At 41.9% G+C, this 20,867-nt stretch overlaps 1 protein-coding gene across 1 annotated transcript; it reads left to right on the forward strand.

Annotated features, from left to right (window-relative positions):
* Positions 1-1,360: 1,360 nt before the first annotated feature.
* On the forward strand, positions 1,361-19,697 carry KRT23 (keratin 23). The gene is made up of 8 exons (XM_077779207.1): positions 1,361-1,824; positions 8,628-8,710; positions 10,005-10,161; positions 11,212-11,373; positions 11,461-11,583; positions 15,738-15,958; positions 17,420-17,451; positions 19,313-19,697. The coding sequence occupies exons 1-8, from the start codon at positions 1,429-1,431 to the stop codon at positions 19,405-19,407; spliced, it is 1,269 nt and encodes a 422-aa protein (XP_077635333.1). The 5' UTR covers positions 1,361-1,428; the 3' UTR covers positions 19,408-19,697.
* The last annotated feature ends 1,170 nt before the right edge of the window (positions 19,698-20,867 follow it).

A 20,867-nucleotide genomic window follows, 5' to 3' on the forward strand; every position in this document is an offset into this window, starting at 1 on the left:
CTCAAGGATGACACTGCTATGTGGTGGAAAGAATCCCACCCTGGTTTTGCCATTAACCCACGATCCGTCCTCTGCCACACCCAGCCTCAGTTTTCTTCATCTGCAAAATCAGTGGTTTGGGTGGAGTTAAGTCCCTTCCAGTGCTGCCATTTTATTTCAAAGTCCCCTTTAAATCTAATTGCTAGTAACTAGCACGTGGCTCCCCACCCCCAGACTATTTCTTTATTCATTCTTAACCTTTACCTTGGCAGACGAAGCAGAAGATTCATCAAGCACGTTAGACAACCCATGGCATAGTTCCTGTTTTCCTCCATCCCCCTGTCCCGTCCCCTCCCCCGCAGGTCACAGGCACACTGAACCCAGGCTTTTCAGGGCTCTGCCAGGACAGGGCTGCTGGCCAGTTCACAAAGGCTGCGCTCCTCCCGGGGGCCAAGGAAGTCCGGTGTAGCCCGGTTGTTTGGATTTGAGGTGTGCTGGGGATGAAAGGCACCGTGCAAGTGGAAGGCTCGGTCATTCATTCATTAATTATAATTGATGGTTTGTTCTTAAGAATGATCCTTTGAAATTACTTTCCATCAAACAGTGACTGCCACAAAGGCATCAGATATTCAGAACATTCTCCATTTCCTCAGCATGAGTATTTCCTTATTTTTTAAAAAAATTTTTAATGTTTTTTTAATTTCTGAGAGAGAGACAGCATGAGTAGGGGAGGGTCAGAGAGAGAGGGAGATACAGAATCTGAAACAGGCTCCAGGCTCTGAGCTAGCTGTCAGCACAGAGCCTGACGCGGGGCTCGAACCCACAAACCGGGAGATCATGACCTGAGCCAACGTCAGACGCTTAACCAACGGAGCCACCCAGGCGCCCCTCAGCCCGAGTATTTTCATTCTAGGACCTGAGTTCTGATCTGGCTCTTCCCTTGGGAATGTCTCCCACCCTCGCTTTAGAGCTGGGCTTTGTTTATTTGGGGCAGTGGAGAGGGGGCACATGTGTCTGTGTGATTAATGTCTCCTTTTTCAAAGGAAATCTACTACACCAAATAGTCTTTTTGTAAACTTCAGTCTGACCCTTTTCAGATAAATGGATGATGGAAAAACTCCACGGAAAAATTAGTAAGACACCCGAGACTAAAACCCACCTAACGTTGTGGGCCACACCTCTGGGTTACAACTAGGAGGGAGAAGCAAACTGGTATATCGATGTGGCTCTAAACAACAACAATGTGTGTGAAGGCCCGGGGGCATGTTCGGGATTGACCAAGAGGAAACACATGTTGCACAATGATACGATCTTGTTGGTACAGTTGTCAGAGAAGGGAACTCCCACAGCAAAGGGCATAAAAGCATCCAGAGCAGTCTGGAGCAGCTCAGTTCGGCAGCCCCAGGGAGCAGAGCAGAGCCCAGCCCTGCACCAAACACAGATGGGACCATGATCTCCAGCCGCAGCTTTAGCCAGAGCCTCTCAGGCTCCCTCCATGGCACAGGAGGCAGCTGGGGCCAGCTGGGGAGCTTCCCTCGAACTCCCAGCGTCCACGGGGGTGCCGGGGGTGTCCGCGTCTCCCTTTCCTTCAGCTCGCCAAGCTGCCTGCCTCCTGGAGGGTCTTGGGGATCCAGAAGAGGCCATTCCCTCCCAGTCGGGAATGGGAAGGAGATGATGCAGGACCTCAACGACCGGCTGGCCTCCTACCTGGAGAAGGTGCGCGCTCTGGAGGAGGCCAACGAGAAGCTGGAGAGTCGCATCCTGAAGTGGCATGAGCAGAGAGATCCTGGCAGTAAGCAAAATTACTCCCAGTATGAGGAAAACATCAGCCAGCTGCAGGAGGAGGTAAGATCCTGTGTGACCCTGGCACTTGAGATGGGGCTGCGTTTCCAGAGAGCTGAGGGAGGAGATATCAATACAAAAGATAATTTCCAGGAAAATGGCAAAAGAGCTTAAAGTCATTGTGAGCAAAGATATTTGAGGGTAGTTTCTTACTATCCCTTCTGGACTTGGGAAGGCCTCTTCTGTAAATTTCATCTTCTAGATGTAAATTATGCAGATAATCCAAAAAGTACCAAGAGGTAACCAGTTGCTGTTCATTATCACTTATGATCCAGGGATGTTATAGTAACGACAAGGGCCGGTATTCGTTCTTCATGCTCAGTGCACAAGGCACAGGAGAGCATTCCTTTTCTCACTACATCAGTTCTACTCCATCTCAAAGGTTCTGGCAACAGCGTGATGACCCACAGAAAGAAAAGCTGAGTTACGCTATTTTGGAGATCACACCGAAAAGCTGTCACTCCACTAGCCAAGACATCATTCTCACATCCCTGGATATTTCCTCAAGAGCTGCTAAAAGCTCTAAGTTCTTACTGCTTACAGTTCTGAAAAGGGCATATTGCTAGAAAAATAATAATAAAATGAGCATAGTATTTGGAATCTTAGAGTTAGGATGGGTAATGGAGACTTCTTAAAAAATAAAAATAAAAAAATCAACCAAACGTCTAGAAAGCTAGGCTTATGCCTTCTGGAACATCTCATAACATTGGTTAGAAGTGGAGGGAATCCAGTCACCCCATAAGATTTTTTTAAGTTTTTTTTTTAAATTTTGAGAAAGAGGGAGCACAAGTGGGGGAGGGGCAGAGAGAGAGGGAGAGAGCAAGAATCCCAAGCAGACTCCGCACTGCCAGCACAGAGCCTGATGCAGGGTTCAAACCCACAAAACCGTGAGATCATGACCTAACCTGAAACGAACAGTCGGACGTTTCACTGATTGAGCCACCCAGGCGTCCCATAAGATAATTTTTTAAAGCTATGTAACTTCTCTCTTATGTAAAGCAGTCCCAGAAAATTTCCCATAAGATCATAATTTAACCCATCCTAGAAAGGGCATCAAGGTTTCCAATATCATTCAGTGTTATTTTTCAACCCTTGGTCGTCCTTACTTGAATGTAGGAAAGACCAATCAAGATAATATAAATCTGTCCTCATAATGAACCCTAATTATTGAATAATCAACCTAATAACTGACTGTGTAATTACCTTAACTATATAGTACATGGCTGTCTTCACAAAAAAAAACAAGATGACTCAACAAACCTCATGATACTTTTTTTTAACTAATAAAAGCTGCTTTGGTTTTAGAATGGAGAATATAAAAGATTTTTGCAAATGGACAGCTGAGAACATAACTCCCAAAAGAAACGTGAGGTCAGACCTCATGTTAGAAATAATTCACTAACGGACAGTAGAAAGGAGGAGGGAGCAGGGAAGAGGGAGGAAAACATGTATTAAGCGCTTATTATATGCCAGCCGCCATGTTGGATATTTTAATACACATATCAGCACCATCTGAGAGCTCTCCGCACTGATGGAAACATTTGGTATTACCTGATTCAATTCTTACAATGACCCTGTAAAGAGACTGAAGCTCAGAGTAGTGAAGCAGCCACAGAAAGCCACCAGCAAGAGGCAGAAGTTGGATTTCAACCCAGATCTGTTTCTAATGGCCTCATAGTTCCCATACAGCATGGTGCTCACCTTGCCTATATAATGCAAAAATGGTACTGCTTATTAATAAAGATAATGCATTACAATGGCATTGTTAGTCATACAAAACATATTCTATACACGTCTCATTTTGTGAAGCAGGTATTTTCACCCCAATTTACAGATGAGGAGACTGAGACTGCATGGCTGCCCAAATTCTTTGGAACAGAATCGAGAAAAGAAGTAGGTGGCTTGTCCACTCTCCAGGCGGCCCAGGATTCTGGGTTCTGACTTTAAAATTCTGGGTTATAAATTAAATTCAGGTTTGAATTCCACTCTTTTCTGGATTTCTTACTTCAGTTGTATTTTGTTCATGTTTGAAGAAAATAATTCTTTGACGCTGAGGTTGTTCTGTCCGTCCCAGTCTTCCCCGGTTGCAGGTGAGAAAACAGAGGCCCAAAGAATATAATAGCCCACAACAACCAGGGGCTGAACCCTTCCCAGGGCCTGATGAAATGCTATCAGTAGATATGGTACTCTTCCGGCCCCACCTCAGGGATCTTAAATGTTACTCAAAAAGTCTTTTAGGAGCACCTGGGTGGCTCAGTCAGTTAAGTGTCCAACTTAGGTTCAGGTCATGATCTCACAGTTCGTGAGTTCAAGCCCTGCGTCAGGCTCTGTGCTGACAGCTGAGAGCCTGGAGCCTGCTTCGGATTCTGTCTCCTCTCTCTCTGCCCCGCCCCCTGCATGCTCTCTCTCTCTCTCTCCCTTTCTCTCTCTCTCTTTCAAAAATAAACATTAAAAACAATTTTTGAAAAAGCCTTTTAAAAATGAACTCGAAAATTAATCCAATCCTTTTGAAACATCGAGTTAGATATAGCCATAAGGATATGTGTATTTTAGAATGGCTCTCATTAGTACTCTATTTGGCCTTTTTGTTTACAATAAAAAATTCTATCTTCCTCTTCCTGGGATGAGATTACACACCCTGAAGCAGCAATGCTGTATTAATACACCAACTAGATCCTTTTAAAAGAATGAACTCAGAGCCTTGGGGGAGAATCCAGGTGATTAACTACAACACACAATGCAAAACCAATGCTTCACATATTATTTCTCAACCCAGCCTCGTCATCCATTCATCGCCATGAAGGATGTCTCAGAGTGGCTGTATCATAAAATTGCATCAAGTAAGCATGAATTGGGGAAATAGTTTTGGTATTTAAGTGTGCTCTATGGAAGGAAAAATAAGATAAAAACAGAAAGGGAGGCAAACCATAAGAGACTCTTAAATACAGAGAACAAACTGAGGGTTGCTGGAGGGCTGTTGGGTGGGGGGATGGGCTAAATGGGGTTGGGCATTATAGAGGGCACTTGTTGAGACGAGCACTGGGTGTTATACGTAAGTGATGAATCACTGGATTCTACTCCTGAAACCAACACTACACTGTACATCAACTAACTTGAATTTAAACAAATAAATTTAAATAAATAAATAAATAAATAAGCGAGCAAGCCCGAGATCAAGTGCATTTCAGAACCTACCATTCATGTACTCTGAGAAGGATGCTGGCTGAGGGAATCAGACTCTTGACGTGGGGGTTGCAACAGATAAAGTATCAGTTTAACCCAGAAGAGCTAAATAAGCCCCCAGACGGCATTTTGGATTTTCTGATTCCATGGGGGGAATAGTGTTTGGTTTCTCTGGATGTCAATCAATACCTCAGTAACCAAAGGGGTCCCCAGACCCTTGTGGATGGAGCTACTTTTCATTTCCTATGAGTTTAGATAACGCAAGAAGTAAAGAGCTTGGAAGGAAAAGCACTGATTTAGGTATGAGTCCCTAAGCAGCACTACAGAGGGGAGACAAGAAATATCTACAGGATCCTTTTTTTGGAGCAAAGGAAGTAGTCATAGTAGCGTTTGGAATCCATTGGAAGAAAGAAGTTAGGCAGGGCAGGAGCCTGGCTATCTCCCAGCACTAACAGCAGAACTTTGAGGATGCATCTCAAAACATACAGAACCCGAACTTTATCCAGTGCAGCCATTGGCTCTAGTTATAAAAGTGCCAGCTTTTTTTCTTTCTTTCCTTTTTAACTGTATTCCCTATGCTGTACTTTTCATTCCCATGACTTACTTATTTTACAACTGGAAGTCTGTATCCTTTAATCCCATTTACCTATTTCACCCACTCCCCTCTGCTCCTCCTCTGGAAACCACCAGTTGGTTCCCTGCATTTATGAGTCTAGTTCGGTTTGTTTTCTTTATTCTTTATTTCTTTATTTGTTGTATTTTAGATTCCCTATATAAGTGAAATCATACAGTATTTGTCTTTCTGACTTCTTTCTTACGTCTATGGTATTTTCCTGTCTGACTTATTTCACCTAGCATATACCCCCTAGGTCCATCCATATCGTCACAGATGATATTCTTTTTATTGTTTAGTAGTATTCTGTTGTATATATCTAGCACATCTTCTGTATCTACTCGCGTATCAATGGAAACTTAGGTCGGTTCTTGGCTACTATAAATAATGCTGCAGTGGACACAGAGGTGCATACATCTTTTCAAATTAGTGTGTGTGTGCGTGTGTGTGGGGGGGGGGATGAGGGGGAAATATCCAGAAGTGGAATTACTGGGTCATATAGAACTTCTATTTCTAATTTTGGAGGAACCTCCATACTGTTTTCCACTGTGTCTGCACTAATTTACATTCCCACCAACAGAACATGAGGGTTCCCTTTTCCCCACATCCTCTCCAACACGTATTATATCTTGTCTTTTTGATACAAGCCAATTCTGATTGGTGTGAGGTATTATCTTATTGTGGTTTTGATTTGCATTTTCCTGATGATGAGGGATATTGAGCATCTTTTCCTGTGTCTGTTGGCTATCTGGATGTCTTCTCAAAAGTTCTCTTATAAAAAAAAAATTCAACACTTTAAATTTTTCTAAATTAATTTAATTTCAGCTAATTTTTCAGAGTGTCTACAATATGCCCAGAACATGCTAAGTAAGTCGTGACATTATTGTCTTTAATCACTTCCAATCTAATTCTCATACTCTTTGATAAAGTGGCTACTATTATGATTATTGTCATTTTATGGATGAAGAAACTGATACTTGGCAAGCTCACTCAGTTAGTAGGTGCTATAGCTGGATGTCAGGCCTTGCTCTTTGACTTCCAGACCCAGGTGTGTTATCACCACCCCTGAATCTTGCTATTGTACATTCATGATACCAAATTCCAAGCAACCAGTGGAGCTTTGAATAGGACCAGATTTTTAAAAGGTGTCTTTGTATTGAGGTATAACTTTATCCTAAGGAAATCATTTCTAAATAAAGGAATTATCTGTTTAAATATGATGGGAATGTCACAGAATTTTCTGCTTACAACTACAACACAGAAGTTTAGAGGTAGGACCTCTAAGGTCACCTGGCTCTAGTACAAACTCTTTACTTAACAGACATTGAAACTGAAACCCAGGGGATAGCATGACTGGCCTGAGGTCATGCCAATGGTGAGTAACAGGAAGTGAAAAGAAAATCACCAGTTCCTAGTTCAGCACAATACTTGGTACAAAAGTCGTATTATACTTTTGACACTGAGATATCATCTACCCAATCTTCCTAAAGATGGTGACATGTATTAATTGTGTAATACCTCCCTGGTCACAACTACCTAGAAGAATTTACAAATCATACACATACACACAATGACTCAGGTAGAAACCTTCAACAGCAGTTTTCACTTTAAAGTTAAAAAGTATATGAACATCTAGTGAAAGTCTTTTTTAAATTTTTTTTATTTATTTCTGAGAGAGAGAGACAGTGTGAACAGGGGAGGGTCAGAGAGAGGGAGACACAGAATCTGAAACGGCCTCTAGGCTCTGAGCTGGCCATGAGCACAGAGCCCGACGTGGGGCTCGAACCCATGAACTGCAAGATCATGACCTGAGCCAAAGTTGGACGCTCAACCGACTAAGCCACACAGGCGCCCCTGTGAAAGTCTTAACTAGAGGCTGTAACACAGCTAAAGTTTATTAAGCTGCTAAAAATTTATTTCAGTTAATATTCTAATAGCTCATCATGGAATGGCTTACAAACACGTACGCATACTTGCAAGTTATGGGCATGACTATTGTCACTTTGGACAAAAAATAATCATGGCATGTGGTGACTATTACAAAATTCATTTATTTTTTATTTTTATTTTTTTGAGTTTAGAATTTTTTTTAAAAATTAGTTTATTGTCAAGTTGGTTTCCATATAACACCCAGTGCTCATCCCCACAACTGCCCTCCTCCGTGCCCATCACCCCCCTTCCCCTCTCCTCCATCCCCATCTGCCCTCAGTTTTTTCTCAGCATTCAAGAGAATTCATTTAAAATTAGTTTGATAAATATATACCAGTGATAATTTTGATACTTTGCTCAGTGTCACTGATCAGAAACATGAATGCTATCACAAGGAAGAATTATGTTCATCTAAAAGAACTAATGCACTTTAAGGGAGCCACACTAATATTCACAGTAAAGGCAGGATTAGAACTTAAACCTCATTTAACATCTTCAGACAAGGATGAGCTGCAACACTAAGGTATGTTTGCAGCACTAGAAAGTTAGAAGGCACTTTGAACAGTGACTCTCCTTCCCTTTCCAATGTCATTTTTCCAACTGCGGCCTAAATTTTAGCCTTTCAAACTCAGTGTAAAAAAAATACAGTGAAGTGGCTGCAGACCATATTCTTACTTTAAAATCATTTGGATGCTTTGTACCTGGTAAGCGCTCAGTATTTATTGATTTCATTATTTGCTGTTCCAATGCCAGAAAAAGAAATCACCTATGCTAACGAGTCATGTACCCAGAAACTACAGGGCAGAAATTACTTCTCCCATGGGAGGGTATCTGATTTAAATGCCTCTTTTTTTATGTTTATTTATTTTGAAAGAGAGAGAGAGAGAGAGAACAAGAGAGAATGAGCAGGGAAGGAGCAGAGAGAGAGGGAGAGAGAATACCAGGCAGGCTCTATGTGAAGCTCAAACTCATGAACTGTGAGATCGATCACGGCCTGAGCTGAAATCAAGAGCCAGACGCTTAACCAACTGAGCCCCCCAGACACCCCTGACTTAAATGACTCTTGACACATGTTTTCCAGATCATGGATGGCAAGCAGACCAACGCTCAGATCACTCTTCTCATTGACAACGCCAGGATGGCAGTGGATGACTTCGGCCTCAAGTAAGTTCCTTCTTCACCCTATTGTGGGGAGTTGCCATTTGCCATTTTTGCTTTGTTTTGTTTCGGGGGTTCCTCTTGTTTTTGTTTTCTAAAGGAATTAATTTATCTCACCATTAGCCATGTGAAACATCTTTAAAATAGAATTAAAAAGGCATAATAAAAATACTTGAATGGGCCCTACTTTAAACAAACTAGATATAAAATACACTTTTTGGCGTGGGGAAATTTAAATATGAGCCAAGAATGAGATGATGTTAAAGAGTTATTATTAGCTCTTCAGTTGTGATAATGTTATTATGCTTATTTAGATAACTCTTGTTTTCATTTTTTAAATTTTATTTTAATTGCAGTATAGTTAACATACAGCTTTACATTAGTTTTGGGTGTACGATATAGTGATTCGACACATCCATACATCACCCGGTGCTCATCACGACAGGTGCCTTCCTTAATCCCCATCACCTATTTCCCCATTCCCTCTAGTGACCATCAACCTGTTCTCCATAGTTAAGAGTCTGCTCATCACTTAGATAACATTTAGCTCCATTCTTAATGAAAATTCCTGTTTTTAAAATATGTATTCCTGGGGTGCCTGGGTGACTCCGTCAGTTAAGCATCTGACTTCAGCTCAGGTCATGATCTCATGATTTGTGAGTTCAAACCCCCCTCATGCTCTGTCTATCTCTCAGAAATAAATAAACATTAAAACATTTTTTAAAGATGTTTTCCTAAACATTTTTTTAAAGATGTATTCCTAAATATTTAGGGGCAAAATGTCATAATATCTATAGTTTAGTTTAAAATACAAAATAGAGGGGTGCCACCCCAGTGGCTGAGTCGGTTAAGTGTCTGACTTGGGCTCAGGTCATGATCTCGTGGTTCGTGAGTTCTGGCCCCGCATCAGGCTCTGAGCTGACAGCTCGGAGCCTGGAGCCTGCTTCAGATTCTGTGTCTCCCTCTCTCTCTGCCCCTCCCCTGCTCATGCTCTGTCTGTCTGTCTATCTCTCTCCCAAAAATAAATAAACATTAAAAAATAATAATAAAATAAAATACAAAATAGAGTATAGATGAAGCAAATTGTTAACAGTAACTAAATCTAACTGCCATATGACTGTTTATTATTTCATCTTCTCTAATTAAAAAAAAACAAGTAACCATACAGTCACCATCACAGAAAAACCTGCATGAAACAGACATATGAGGGTTAAGAGATTCACCTCTAAACTAAGGTGAATCCTTACAAGGCTATGGCCTTCCAACAACAGGTCTGTTCTTCTCTCCCTTCCAACCAAAGGTACGAAAATGAACACTCCTTCAAGAAAGATCTGGAAATTGAAGTTGAAGGCCTCCGAAAGACTTTGGATGATCTGACCATCATCACTACAGATCTGGAACAGGAGGTTGAGGGGATGAGGAAAGAGCTCATTCTCATGAAGAAGCGCCATGAGCAGGTAGGACCACCCTCTTGGTAACCAGCACAGCTCTTAATCTGCACATTCATATGACTTAATAGCCACAGAAAAAAACCACCATCTGAATTCCAGTCCTAGCATAGAAACATCTAATTTTTCCAGCTTCAAGATTGTCTATGCAGTGCCAAATCCAATAGCTAAAATAAAATCATAATTAATGATAAATCAGCCAATAATTTTGCTAATATACAATGATTATCTAGACTTGTTTGTTAATATGATACCATAAGAATAAATGCATGAGATTGAACTTCCTTCATTGACCCAATGTACAGCAAATTGGGGGACAGTAGAATAAAGAAAATCTGCCACTAACCAAGTTCAATAAAACTAGTGACAAAAATGAAGAATCTTAATTTCCAGAACCATGTAACTGACTTTGAAAAGGTTACATTCCATCTAAAGTCCCTGAGACTCTGATGCAATACAAAGAAAGCAACCCCCTTTTTAGGCAAACAAAATTGCTTATGAACATCAAAGAGCCTCAATTATGAAGAGCTGGTTAGACAATGATTGTTAATTAAGCTTTTCCTAAGGTTTCTTGGTTATTATGCTATCCTATGGGGTCAACCCTATAGAGTCATAATGCATTTGCAAGACATTAAAAGTCTTTATACCTTTTGGCTTTGGGTTACTGAACTGCTTCCCAAAAGCATTAGCCTACAACCTGAAATGCTCAACTGTTGAATTGTGCCATCACTTCACCCATGAACGTGTGCTGAAGAGTATTTTATGTGCTATGTAAGTGTAACTCTTTGTGAAACATTTTCAACCAAGGATTAAGTCAGTAATCACAGAGGCCATCTGATTACCTATATAGTATTTTTTATTTTATAGAGTTATAATAGAAAAAAACAATATATGTTTTGCTGCCAACAAGTAATACTTGAGAAACCAAATCAAATCAGTAAAAGAATAACAACGACATAAGCTGATTTTTTAAAAATCTGTAAATTGTTGCTAATCTACACACTTCTGGCCTTCTGATTCTCACAGACAATTCATCTTTTTTTTTCTGTTATTAAACAGGAAATGGTAGAACATCATGTGCCAAACGACTTCAAGGTCAATGTGAAGGTGGATGCAACTCCAGGCGAGGATCTAATTAAGATCTTGGAGGATATGAGGCAGGAATATGAGTTTATAATAAAGAAGAAGCATCAAGAGTTGGACACTTGGTATAAAGAGCAGGTAAAGGAAAGGGGCTCAAACTTCTCAAAGGTTCCATTTCCATGTGGCCCCAATGCCAATGTCTCTGCCCTTTGCTTTGTCTCATAGTCAGCAGCCATGGCGCAGGGAGTGGCCAGTCCAGCAGCTGTGCCGAGCAGCCAAAGTGACATCCATGAGCTGAAGCGCACTTTCCAGGCCCTGGAGATTGACCTGCAGGCGCAGTGCAACAGGGTGAGTCTACAGAAAATCCTGGGCCGGTTCCCACCTCCTCCACAGAACTTCTGTGACCTCTCTCCTGGGTTCATCTCCCCAACTCCCCTGGGACATCTCTCACTCCCCACTTTCCATCCAAATTGTTCATGATGAGAATGATAATAAGAGCTCTCATTTCCTGATGTGGCCACATTGTACCATATGGTATATCATGGGCTTCATTATGTTAACCGTCATCAACCCTCATATTAACCTTTCCAGGCAGGTTAGGTTCTCACTTTAGAGATGAGGAAACCAAACAGTTAAGTAAGTTGGCCAAGGCCACATAGATAGTAAACGGCCAGCAGTGAAGCCACCTGGTATTTGGGGGCACGTGCGGCAGTCTAGTAGACCCTCATAATCTCTGCCAGTGCTCCCCACTTAACAACCAGGCTGCCCCCCAAAACTCCACTAAAAAGAAATCCTGTTGCCAACATGAATTGGTGGCAAATCCAGGCCTGGCTCACTCCAAAGTACTGCTCTGTTCACTATGCATATGTCTTATCACCCCATAAACTATATATTCTTATATCTAAGTCATTTCTAGAATTTTCATGGTTTTTAGTAAAATGCTTTGTATGCAGTGTCACAGGTGCTCAAAATTCATTAAATAAAATCTATCATTTGATTCCCTTCGTAGCCTATCCTAATCTTCTAATCATTCATCAGTATCATTTCCAAGTGTTACTCTGCCCTTGGTCTTGAGGAGAAATCATTGGTTCATTCTGTTGCAGGTAAACATGGTAAATTACTATTATGTTTTAAGAATAAGTGATGAACAGACATTTAAAATGTACACTGACAAGGTGATAATAATGAGCACAGAAATAATTACAGTGTTTTATAGTTTTCAAAACATTTGGACATATATTATTTTGCAACAACCCTGTGAGGTCAGCAAGACATGTATATCCATTTTCATGCATTCTACCATCTGACACTGTTCTGAGTGCTGAGGATTCTACAATAAAGGAGTTGACATTCTGGGGGTGGGGGGGTGACAGTCAACAGATGCACAGATCATCAAAATGCTGCCAATAAATAAAGCATGGCCGGGGGAGGTCAGGAGATCAGGCAGGCTGGAGCACAGAACTGCCATTTTAAACAAGGTGCTCAGGAAAGGGTTCACTGTTAAGGTGACAGCTCAAGTGGTAAGGAGGCGCATCATGTGGCTATTGAGAGGGGGTTCCAGGCAGAGGGAACAGCAACTGCGAGAGCCATGAGGCACAAATGTCCACACAGGTTGGGGGACCAGTAGGAAGCCAATGTGGCTGTAGTGAGTGAACAAAGGGAAGAAAAAAAGAGAGAAGAAGAGGGAAGGGAAGAGGAGGCCTTTGGGGTAACAATGGAGCCAGAAGGCATAGCCTTGACACTCGGAGGGAGGTCAAGAGGAATTTGGAACCTCGGATATGGACAATTCTTCGAGAAGCTTTGCAATAGGTGAAGGAGAGCAGAGAAACTGGATGACAGCTGAAGGTAGATAAAGATTCAAGAGAACGATTATAAAGTGGAAGAAATTACTCTATTTGAAAGATGGGAAGAAGCTGGTCGAGAGGAAAATACGGATGATGCAGGAAGGCAGAAATGACTAGAGCACAGACACCTCATGCCTGGTGCCGGGGCCGGGGAGTGAGAGCCTGGTACCAGGGCAGGAATGAGAACCTGGAAGCAGATTCACATATGTGGGCTGAAGTAATGGTGGAAGGCTGTGGGTATCCTCTCCTGACAGCCTTTCATTTCCTCAACAACACAGGAAGTGAGGCCCTGGGCTGAGAGACAGGAGAGGGAAGGCAGTAGCCCTCTGGGAGAACAGGAGAGGGAGGGGAGCAGACCAGGCAGCATGACGGGCCCCCGGAAAGTTAGAAGCCATGATAAAGTGAGAGCATCTGGCACAGTCAGGGTTTCTCCTGAAGATTAAAATTCTGTGCTCCAAAAGAGCAGGTGGTAAATTCAGAGCGGAGACTTGAAGTCAGTTCTCTGTATCCTAGTACAGCAATTTCCTCATGCAACTTTTAGAATTTCCTCAAAAATGACAGGAAACCATCAAAACCCTAGAGGAGAAAGCAGGAAACAACCTCCTTGACCTCAACCGCAGCAGTTTCTTACTTGACACATCCCCAAAGGCAAGGGAATCAAGAGCAAAAATGAACTATTGGGATTTCATCAAGATAAAAAGCTTCTGTATGGCAAAGGAAACAGTTAGTAAAACTAATAGGCAACTGATGGAATGGGAAAAGATAGTTGCAAATGACGTATCAGATAAAGGGCTAGCATCCAAAATCTATAAGGAACTCCCCAAACTCCACACCCAAAAAACAAATAATCCAGTGAAGAAATGGGCAGAAGACATGAACAGACACTTCTCCAAAGAGAACATCCAGATGGCCAACAGACACATGAAATGATGCTCAGCGTCCCTCATCATCAGGGAAATACAAATCAAAACCACACTTAGATACCACCTCAGGCCAGTCAAAGTGGCTAAAATGAACAAATCAGGAGACTCTAGATGCTGGCGAGAATGTGGAGAAATGGGCAGCCTCCTATACTGCTGTTGGGAATGTAAACTGGTGCAACCCCTCTGGAAAACAGTGTGGAGGTTCCTCAGGAAACTAACAATAGAACTCCCCTATGACCCAGCAATAGCACTGCTAGGAATTTACCCAAGGGATATAGAAATGCTGAGGCATAGGAGCACATGTACCCCAATGTTCATAGCAGCACTCTCCACAATAGCCAAAACATGGAAAGAGCCTAAGTGTCCATCAACGGACGAATGGATCAAGAAGATGTGGTTTATCTATACCATGGAATACTACATGGCAATGAGAAAGAATGAAATCTGGCCATGTGTAGCAATATGGATGGAACTTGAGGGTGTTATGCTGAGCGAAATAAGTCAGGCAGAGGACAGCTACCATATGTTTGCACGTATAGGAGGATTAGGAGGAACTTAACGGAGGACTGTGGAGGAGAAGGGGAAAAACAGTGGGGGAGAAGGAGGGAGGCAAACCATGAGAGACTCTTGAATGCCGAGAACAAACTGAGGGCTGATGGGGGGGGCAGGGAAGGAGGGTGATGGGCATGGAGGAGGGCACTTGTGGGGATAAGCACTGGGTATTACGTGTAAACCAACTTGACAATAAACTATTTAAGAAAAAAATTAAAAATAATAAAATGCAAAAACAAATAAGTAAATAGATAGATAGACAGACAGACAGATAGATAAAAGGAACAGCAGTAGATAAGAGAAGGGCCTTGAAAAAAAAAAATGACAATCTGTTGCCATTGTCATAATCAAGAAGTATGGCTTGGGAGTACAGTTTCCACACTGACCAAAATTAAAATACAGGACATCCCATTAAATATGAATTTCGGGGGCACCTGGCTGGCTCAGTCGGTTGAGCATCTCAGCTCAGGTCATAATCCCTCAGTTCATGAGTTCAAGCCCCACATGGGGCTCGCTGCTATCAGCCTGTCAGCGCAGAGCCTGCTTTGGATCCTCTGTCCCCCTCTCTCTGCCCCTCCCCTGCTTGCACTCTCCCGAAAATAAAAAACAAAAAGTTTGAATTTTGGATACACAGCAAAGTTGGGGGGCTTTCTGTTTTATCTTGTTTCTTAGTATAAGTATATCCCATGCAATATTGGGGCAATTTTTAAGATATACATGTACTAAAAACTTAGTCATCACTCATCTGAAATTCAAATATAACTAGGCGCCCTCTATTTTATCTGATGCCCCTACTGAAGATACAAAGAGACAGGGGTCCCAGTCGCTATTTCCCCAGGAGGTTTCCATTCAGCCAGAGATAAAATGTACGCATGAGGAGGCAAGGAACAGATCAGGGCAAGGTGGCATATGCCCAACCCCCAAGGAAGAGCACACACACTAAACACTACAGGAATGCGGCCAAGTTGCCAAGAGCTCTCTGCCACCAAGAAATGGGCTTCAGAAGTCCTGACTCCAGTCCACTCCCCACTGCCCAAGCCCCAACCCTGGGAGTCCACCAGCTGCCTACCTTCGCACCCCCAGCAGCCATGGAGACACCTAGCAGGGTGGTCGGTGTGTTCTAACTACTCAGTCTATCAAGCCATCAGTCAGTTAGTGCAAGAACCCTCGCTTCCTCTTTCAGAAATCTGCTCTGGAGAACATGCTGTCAGAGACCCAGGCCCGGTTCTCCTGCCAGCTCCAGGACATGCAACACGTCATCTCCCACTACGAGGATGAACTGAGGCAGCTACGCCATGACCTGGAGCGTCAGAACAACGAATACAAGGTTCTCCTGGGCATCAAGACCCACCTGGAGAAGGAAATCGCCACCTACCACCGGCTTCTGGAGGGAGAGAGTGAGGGGTAAGGCAAAGGCAGGCAGGGAGGAGGATGAAAAGGGCATGGAGTTTCTGTGTGTGTATTAATAGACTTTATACCTGTTATGCCCATGAGCAAGCATCGCTCCAGAGAAAGAAAGGTTTATAATTAATTTCTTCTGGATATTTGGCTCAGGTTGTATTTAAGTAGCATATGTGAATCAATCAGTTCTTATTCCCAAGGCACTAAGATTTGAGGTCCATCATTAAAATAATATATTAAGATCTCCAGAAAGAAACAACTAGTGGGGCAGCTGGGTGGCTCAGGAGGTTAAGCATCCGACTCTTGATTTAGGCTCAGGTCATGATCTCAGAGCTCATGAGTTCAAGCCCCACAGGGGAGCTGCAGTCCTGCGCTGACTGCTCAGAGTCTGCTTGGGATTCTCTCTTCATCTTTCTCTGCCCCTCCCTCTCTCTGTCTCTCTTGCTCTCTCTCAAAATAAATAAATAAATAAATAAACAAACTTAGAAAAAAGAAACAACTAGGAAGGCTTGACTACAGCGTTTCCCACTGGAAATATACATAATTTGGTTTCTAAATAAATAAAGGAAGGAAGGAAGGAATGTTGGGGGACTATTTTAGCCTGACAGCAGGAAAAGATTCATAAGATATTGAGAAGTCTAGATTCTTTAATCTGGTACTTCTAACCAACTTATGAAATGACAATAATTGTCCAGAAAAAAAAAAAGGAGGGCACATATATTCTATAACCCAAGAGAAAGGGTTAGAAAAAATGTTTAATGTTTATTTATTTATTTTGAGACAGAGAGAGAGAGAGAGAGAATGAGCAGGGGAGGGACAGAGAGAGAGGGAGAGAGAGAATCCCAAGCAGATTCTGCACTGTCAGCAGAGTCCGATGCGGGGCTCAAACTCAAAACTGTGAGATCATGACCTGAGCTGAAATCAAGAGTTGGACACTTAACCAACTGAGCCACCCAGGAGCCCCAGAAATTTTTTTAAATATATAAATAGGGGCACCTAGCTGGCTCTGTCATTAAAGCATGTGGCTCTTGATCTCGTAGTCATAAGTTCGAGCCCCACTTTGGGTGTAGAGATTGCTTGCTTAAATAAACAAACTCCAAAAAATAAAATAAATAAAAATATATAAATAAAATACTATCAGACCAAACCTTCTGGTTCTAAGCTTCAAACCCAGACTCTGGAAAGGATCTCAGTGGAGGCAAAGCCTGCAGCCAGCTGAAAGGATAGAGGTGGTTTGATAGACTTGCCTAGACCCGAGGGTCTGTGGGAGGCGGTACTCACTTTCTTCTGGATCCAGGAAGGTTTTCCCATGAACTCATGGCCTTGAGACTACAGAGCTCAGACAATTACCCTCATTAAAGAGCTATGAATTTACAAGCAGGCAAAGGAAGTTAGTTCACCTGAAGGAGTTTTTATGATTGTTGTTGACGCTAAAAAGAGCTGTAACTCTTATCATTTTTATAGGACAATGGAAGAATCAAAGTCAAGTGTGAAAGGTAAAAAATATTTTCATTGTTTGAATTTTCTTTCTAAAAATGGGTCAGCACATTTATTAATTCTATAGCAGTCATAATCCTTAGTGTACTCCCAAATATCTTATGTTCAATTTTTATTTTACTCCCAAATGGCCAAGAATTTTTTAATTAAAGTAGATAACAGAGAAAAACAGAGAGCTTTCAGTATTGTATTCAATAATATATATGCAAGTTCTCTGCCAGCAGTAAAGTAGATAGCAACAATCATTCATATTATTGTATCTCTGTTAAGTTATAGAGTCTATTTACTAAACTCCTAGGAAATTAAGAGAAATGATTTCACATAATTTCCCAAACCGTATTCTGTTGAACACCAGTATTCCGTGATACTCTCATTGCATATTAGGAAAGACGTGTTCCATGGCCAGAAATGGTTGGGGATACTATGTATCACTATACTGTTTTTTTTTTTTTTTTACAAATAGTTTATTGTCAAATTAGTTTCCACATAACACTCAGTGCTCATCCCCACAAGTGTCCTCCTCCATGCCCATCCCCCCTCCCCCCCACATCCATCAGTCCTCAGTTTTTGTCAGCATTCAAGAGTCTCTCATGGTTTGCCTCTCTCCCTTTCCCCCACCATTTCCGCCCTTCTTCTCCCCCTTGTTCCTCCGTCAAGTTCCTCCTAATCCTCCTATACGTGCAAACATATGATATTTGTCCTTCTCTGCCTGACTTATTTCGCTCAGCATAACACCCTCAAGGTCCATCCATGTTGCTACACATGGCCAGATTTCATTGTTTCTCATTGCCATGTAGTATTCCATGGTATAGATAAACCACATCTTCTTGATCCATTCATCTGTTGATGGACACTTAGGCTCTTTCCATGTTTTAGCTATTGTGTACCTCTATACTCTTAATGAATAGCCATGCATTTCAGTACTTTAAACATGGAACAGATACTGTTGTGGGGAGAAAAGGAATAGGAAAGAGAAAAAAAACAACAAAAGTTTTACTTTACTTAATTTGGTGTTGCCAATTATCTTTGACCTGGGAACCCTATTTTCTCAAATTGCCTTTTAACATCTCACAGAAAAGTTCTAAGAAACCACAGTCTGAGACAAGTGGCACTTTTCTGATCAATTTGTGGTAAAAGTGTTCTAAGGTATTAGACATTCAGAGAGTCAGGGTTCCAGGCACCATCATGGGCAGCTGGATACCACTTTGCAAGATATCGACAGATGGTCCTTCAGTCTCTCCTTACCCATGTCCAGGGGCGGGAATTCATTCCTTGATGGAGTGGCCCAATCTACTCTTGGAGAGTTTTGATTTTTAACAAAGTTTTCCTTGTGTCTTTATTAATTTCAAGTCTTTCCTTTGGTCTAGAATCAGTTTCCCACCATGCCAACAAAGCACATATTCAAATAAATCATAACTTTGAAAACAGTGGCCATGGTAAACATCCCTAGCTTCTCATCCATCCCTCATGCTTTCTAGATCTTTAAACGAGGTGCTCAGAATGGCACTTAATGCACTGTTAGCTCATAGAATCTGTGGTACAAGTGAAACAAAGCCCACATAAGCAGGAAGGTCTCCTCCAAGATGTGTAGTCAGGGACTAGATTCTTTATCAAGCACTAGGATGAAAGTCTTGGCCTCTAGAAGATGACACTATTCACACACTCTTGTTTCCTGGAGGGTGGGATGAAAAACCCTTCCTTGGCGAGATCTCTTTCCCCTAACAGAGCCTGCCATATTGCTGAGAGATCATGTTGGAAGGGATGGAGAAGCTTCAGGTACTAAGAGCAGGGAAATAGAAATAAGTATTTCATATGGTGGCAGGAGTGTGATAGTGACCTCTCCATTGCTTTTTTCCTCAGCATCTGCAGCTCCAAAGATCAAGGCCATCACACAGGAGAGCATCAATGGAAGAATAATTCTTTCTCAAGTGAATGAGATCCAAAAGTATGCATAAAGCCAATGAAAATTTCTGCCTATTGTAAGAGCTACTCTTCCCCAATAGAAATCTTTGCCCAGATATGATGGGTGAGTCCTAAGTGGTATCCTTGGAGTTATCAAACTCAGAAACTTTTTTTTCCTCTGGAACAATGTCACAAGTTACTCCGTAATGATCTTAATATATTGCTGCACTTTCTGAATCACAGTATGAGTTCATGAGCATAAAGCTCTACTTTCCTACTATAATCTTCAGATTGCCATCCTGTGTATTTGTTTTGTAGCCAATAAAACTTTATACCAGCTGCATTATGTCTTTGTTTATGTCACGTCATATTTATGTCATTCTTATATCAGGGTCTCTTCCTAACAAGGGATTCTCTGGGCATTGTCCATGAAAGAAAGGGACCTTAATGCTTTGAACATGTCCTCAGCAGCCAAACACTGGACAGAAATGTTACCTTGCAGCCATGCAGCCAAGGGACACAATGTGGCTCATGAGGCTCTCCACATCTCTCTCAGCAGAAGGGGGAAGACAGAGAAAGGGAGGCCTAGAAAGCCTCACTGAGAATGTAAGATGACCAAACAGTATTCTATCTCATACACGTACATACTTATGTAACCTTAAGGGACTAAAAGAAAGTTAAATCTAGGAAAGGGAAGTCAGGGGCACCTAGGTGGCTCAGTCAATTAAGCATCTGCTTTCAGCTCAGGTCAGGATCTCACAGTTCATGGGTTTGAGCCCCAGTCGGGCTCTCTGCTGTCCACACAGAGCCCACTTCAGATACTCTGTCCACCTCCTTGCTCCTCCCCCACTGTCTCTCTCTCTCTCTCAAAAATAAATAAAAACTTTAAAAAATATATTTTTAAAAAAGGGAATTCAGAACAAAAACAACCCTCTTACAAACAGACACTAAGACCCTAAAAGGGTAAGTGACTTGTCTCAGATCTGAAATGCAAATATTAGGATCCAGATTATTATGTTGAGGTGGAGTACAGGCTGATGCACAGAAACTACGCTCCTCTGTCCTTTCAAAAAGATGCTTTTTTCCGCTCAAATTGTAGCAGTGTGAGCCATTGTTCCAAGGCTGGTAAAGAGAAACAAAGCTGGAGAAAAGGAAGGCAGAAGTCCATATATCCACTAAGGCATTACCAGATTGCGGTCTGTGGAATTATAGAATATTCATAATTCAAGGGACCACAGGCACAGGCTAGTCAAACTCTCCCATTTTACAGATAAATAAACTGAGACCCAGAACAATAAAGGCATTTACTCAAACACTGGATTGTTGCTAGTCTAAATCTAGCTCTCTCGGCCTCATTAACTGTTGTTAAACTAAAAGTAGTGTGAAGTAGTTCCACTGTCATCTAACACATTGTCAATGCCTAGTATGTTTTTTGTCTCTGTGTCTTCATACTTTCTTGGAAAGGATTGTTTTTGATATTTTCTGAACAAGTCATCTGTTAACTAAACAGATC

This window comes from Crocuta crocuta, unplaced genomic scaffold, assembly GCF_008692635.1.
Source record: "Crocuta crocuta isolate KB4526 unplaced genomic scaffold, BGI_CrCroc_1.0 scaffold68, whole genome shotgun sequence".
In the NCBI taxonomy this organism is placed as follows: domain Eukaryota; kingdom Metazoa; phylum Chordata; class Mammalia; order Carnivora; family Hyaenidae; genus Crocuta; species Crocuta crocuta.

Bases quoted from the DNA above. Each gene is read 5' to 3' on its own strand.
- KRT23 (XM_077779207.1), top strand. From the start codon at position 1,429: ATGATCTCCAGCCGCAGCTTTAGCCAGAGCCTCTCAGGCTCCCTCCAT. The intron at 8,711-10,004 runs GTAAGTTCCTTC...TTCCAACCAAAG, and splicing joins GTGGATGACTTCGGCCTCAA to GTACGAAAATGAACACTCCT. The intron at 17,452-19,312 runs GTAAAAAATATT...TTTTTTCCTCAG, and splicing joins ATCAAAGTCAAGTGTGAAAG to CATCTGCAGCTCCAAAGATC.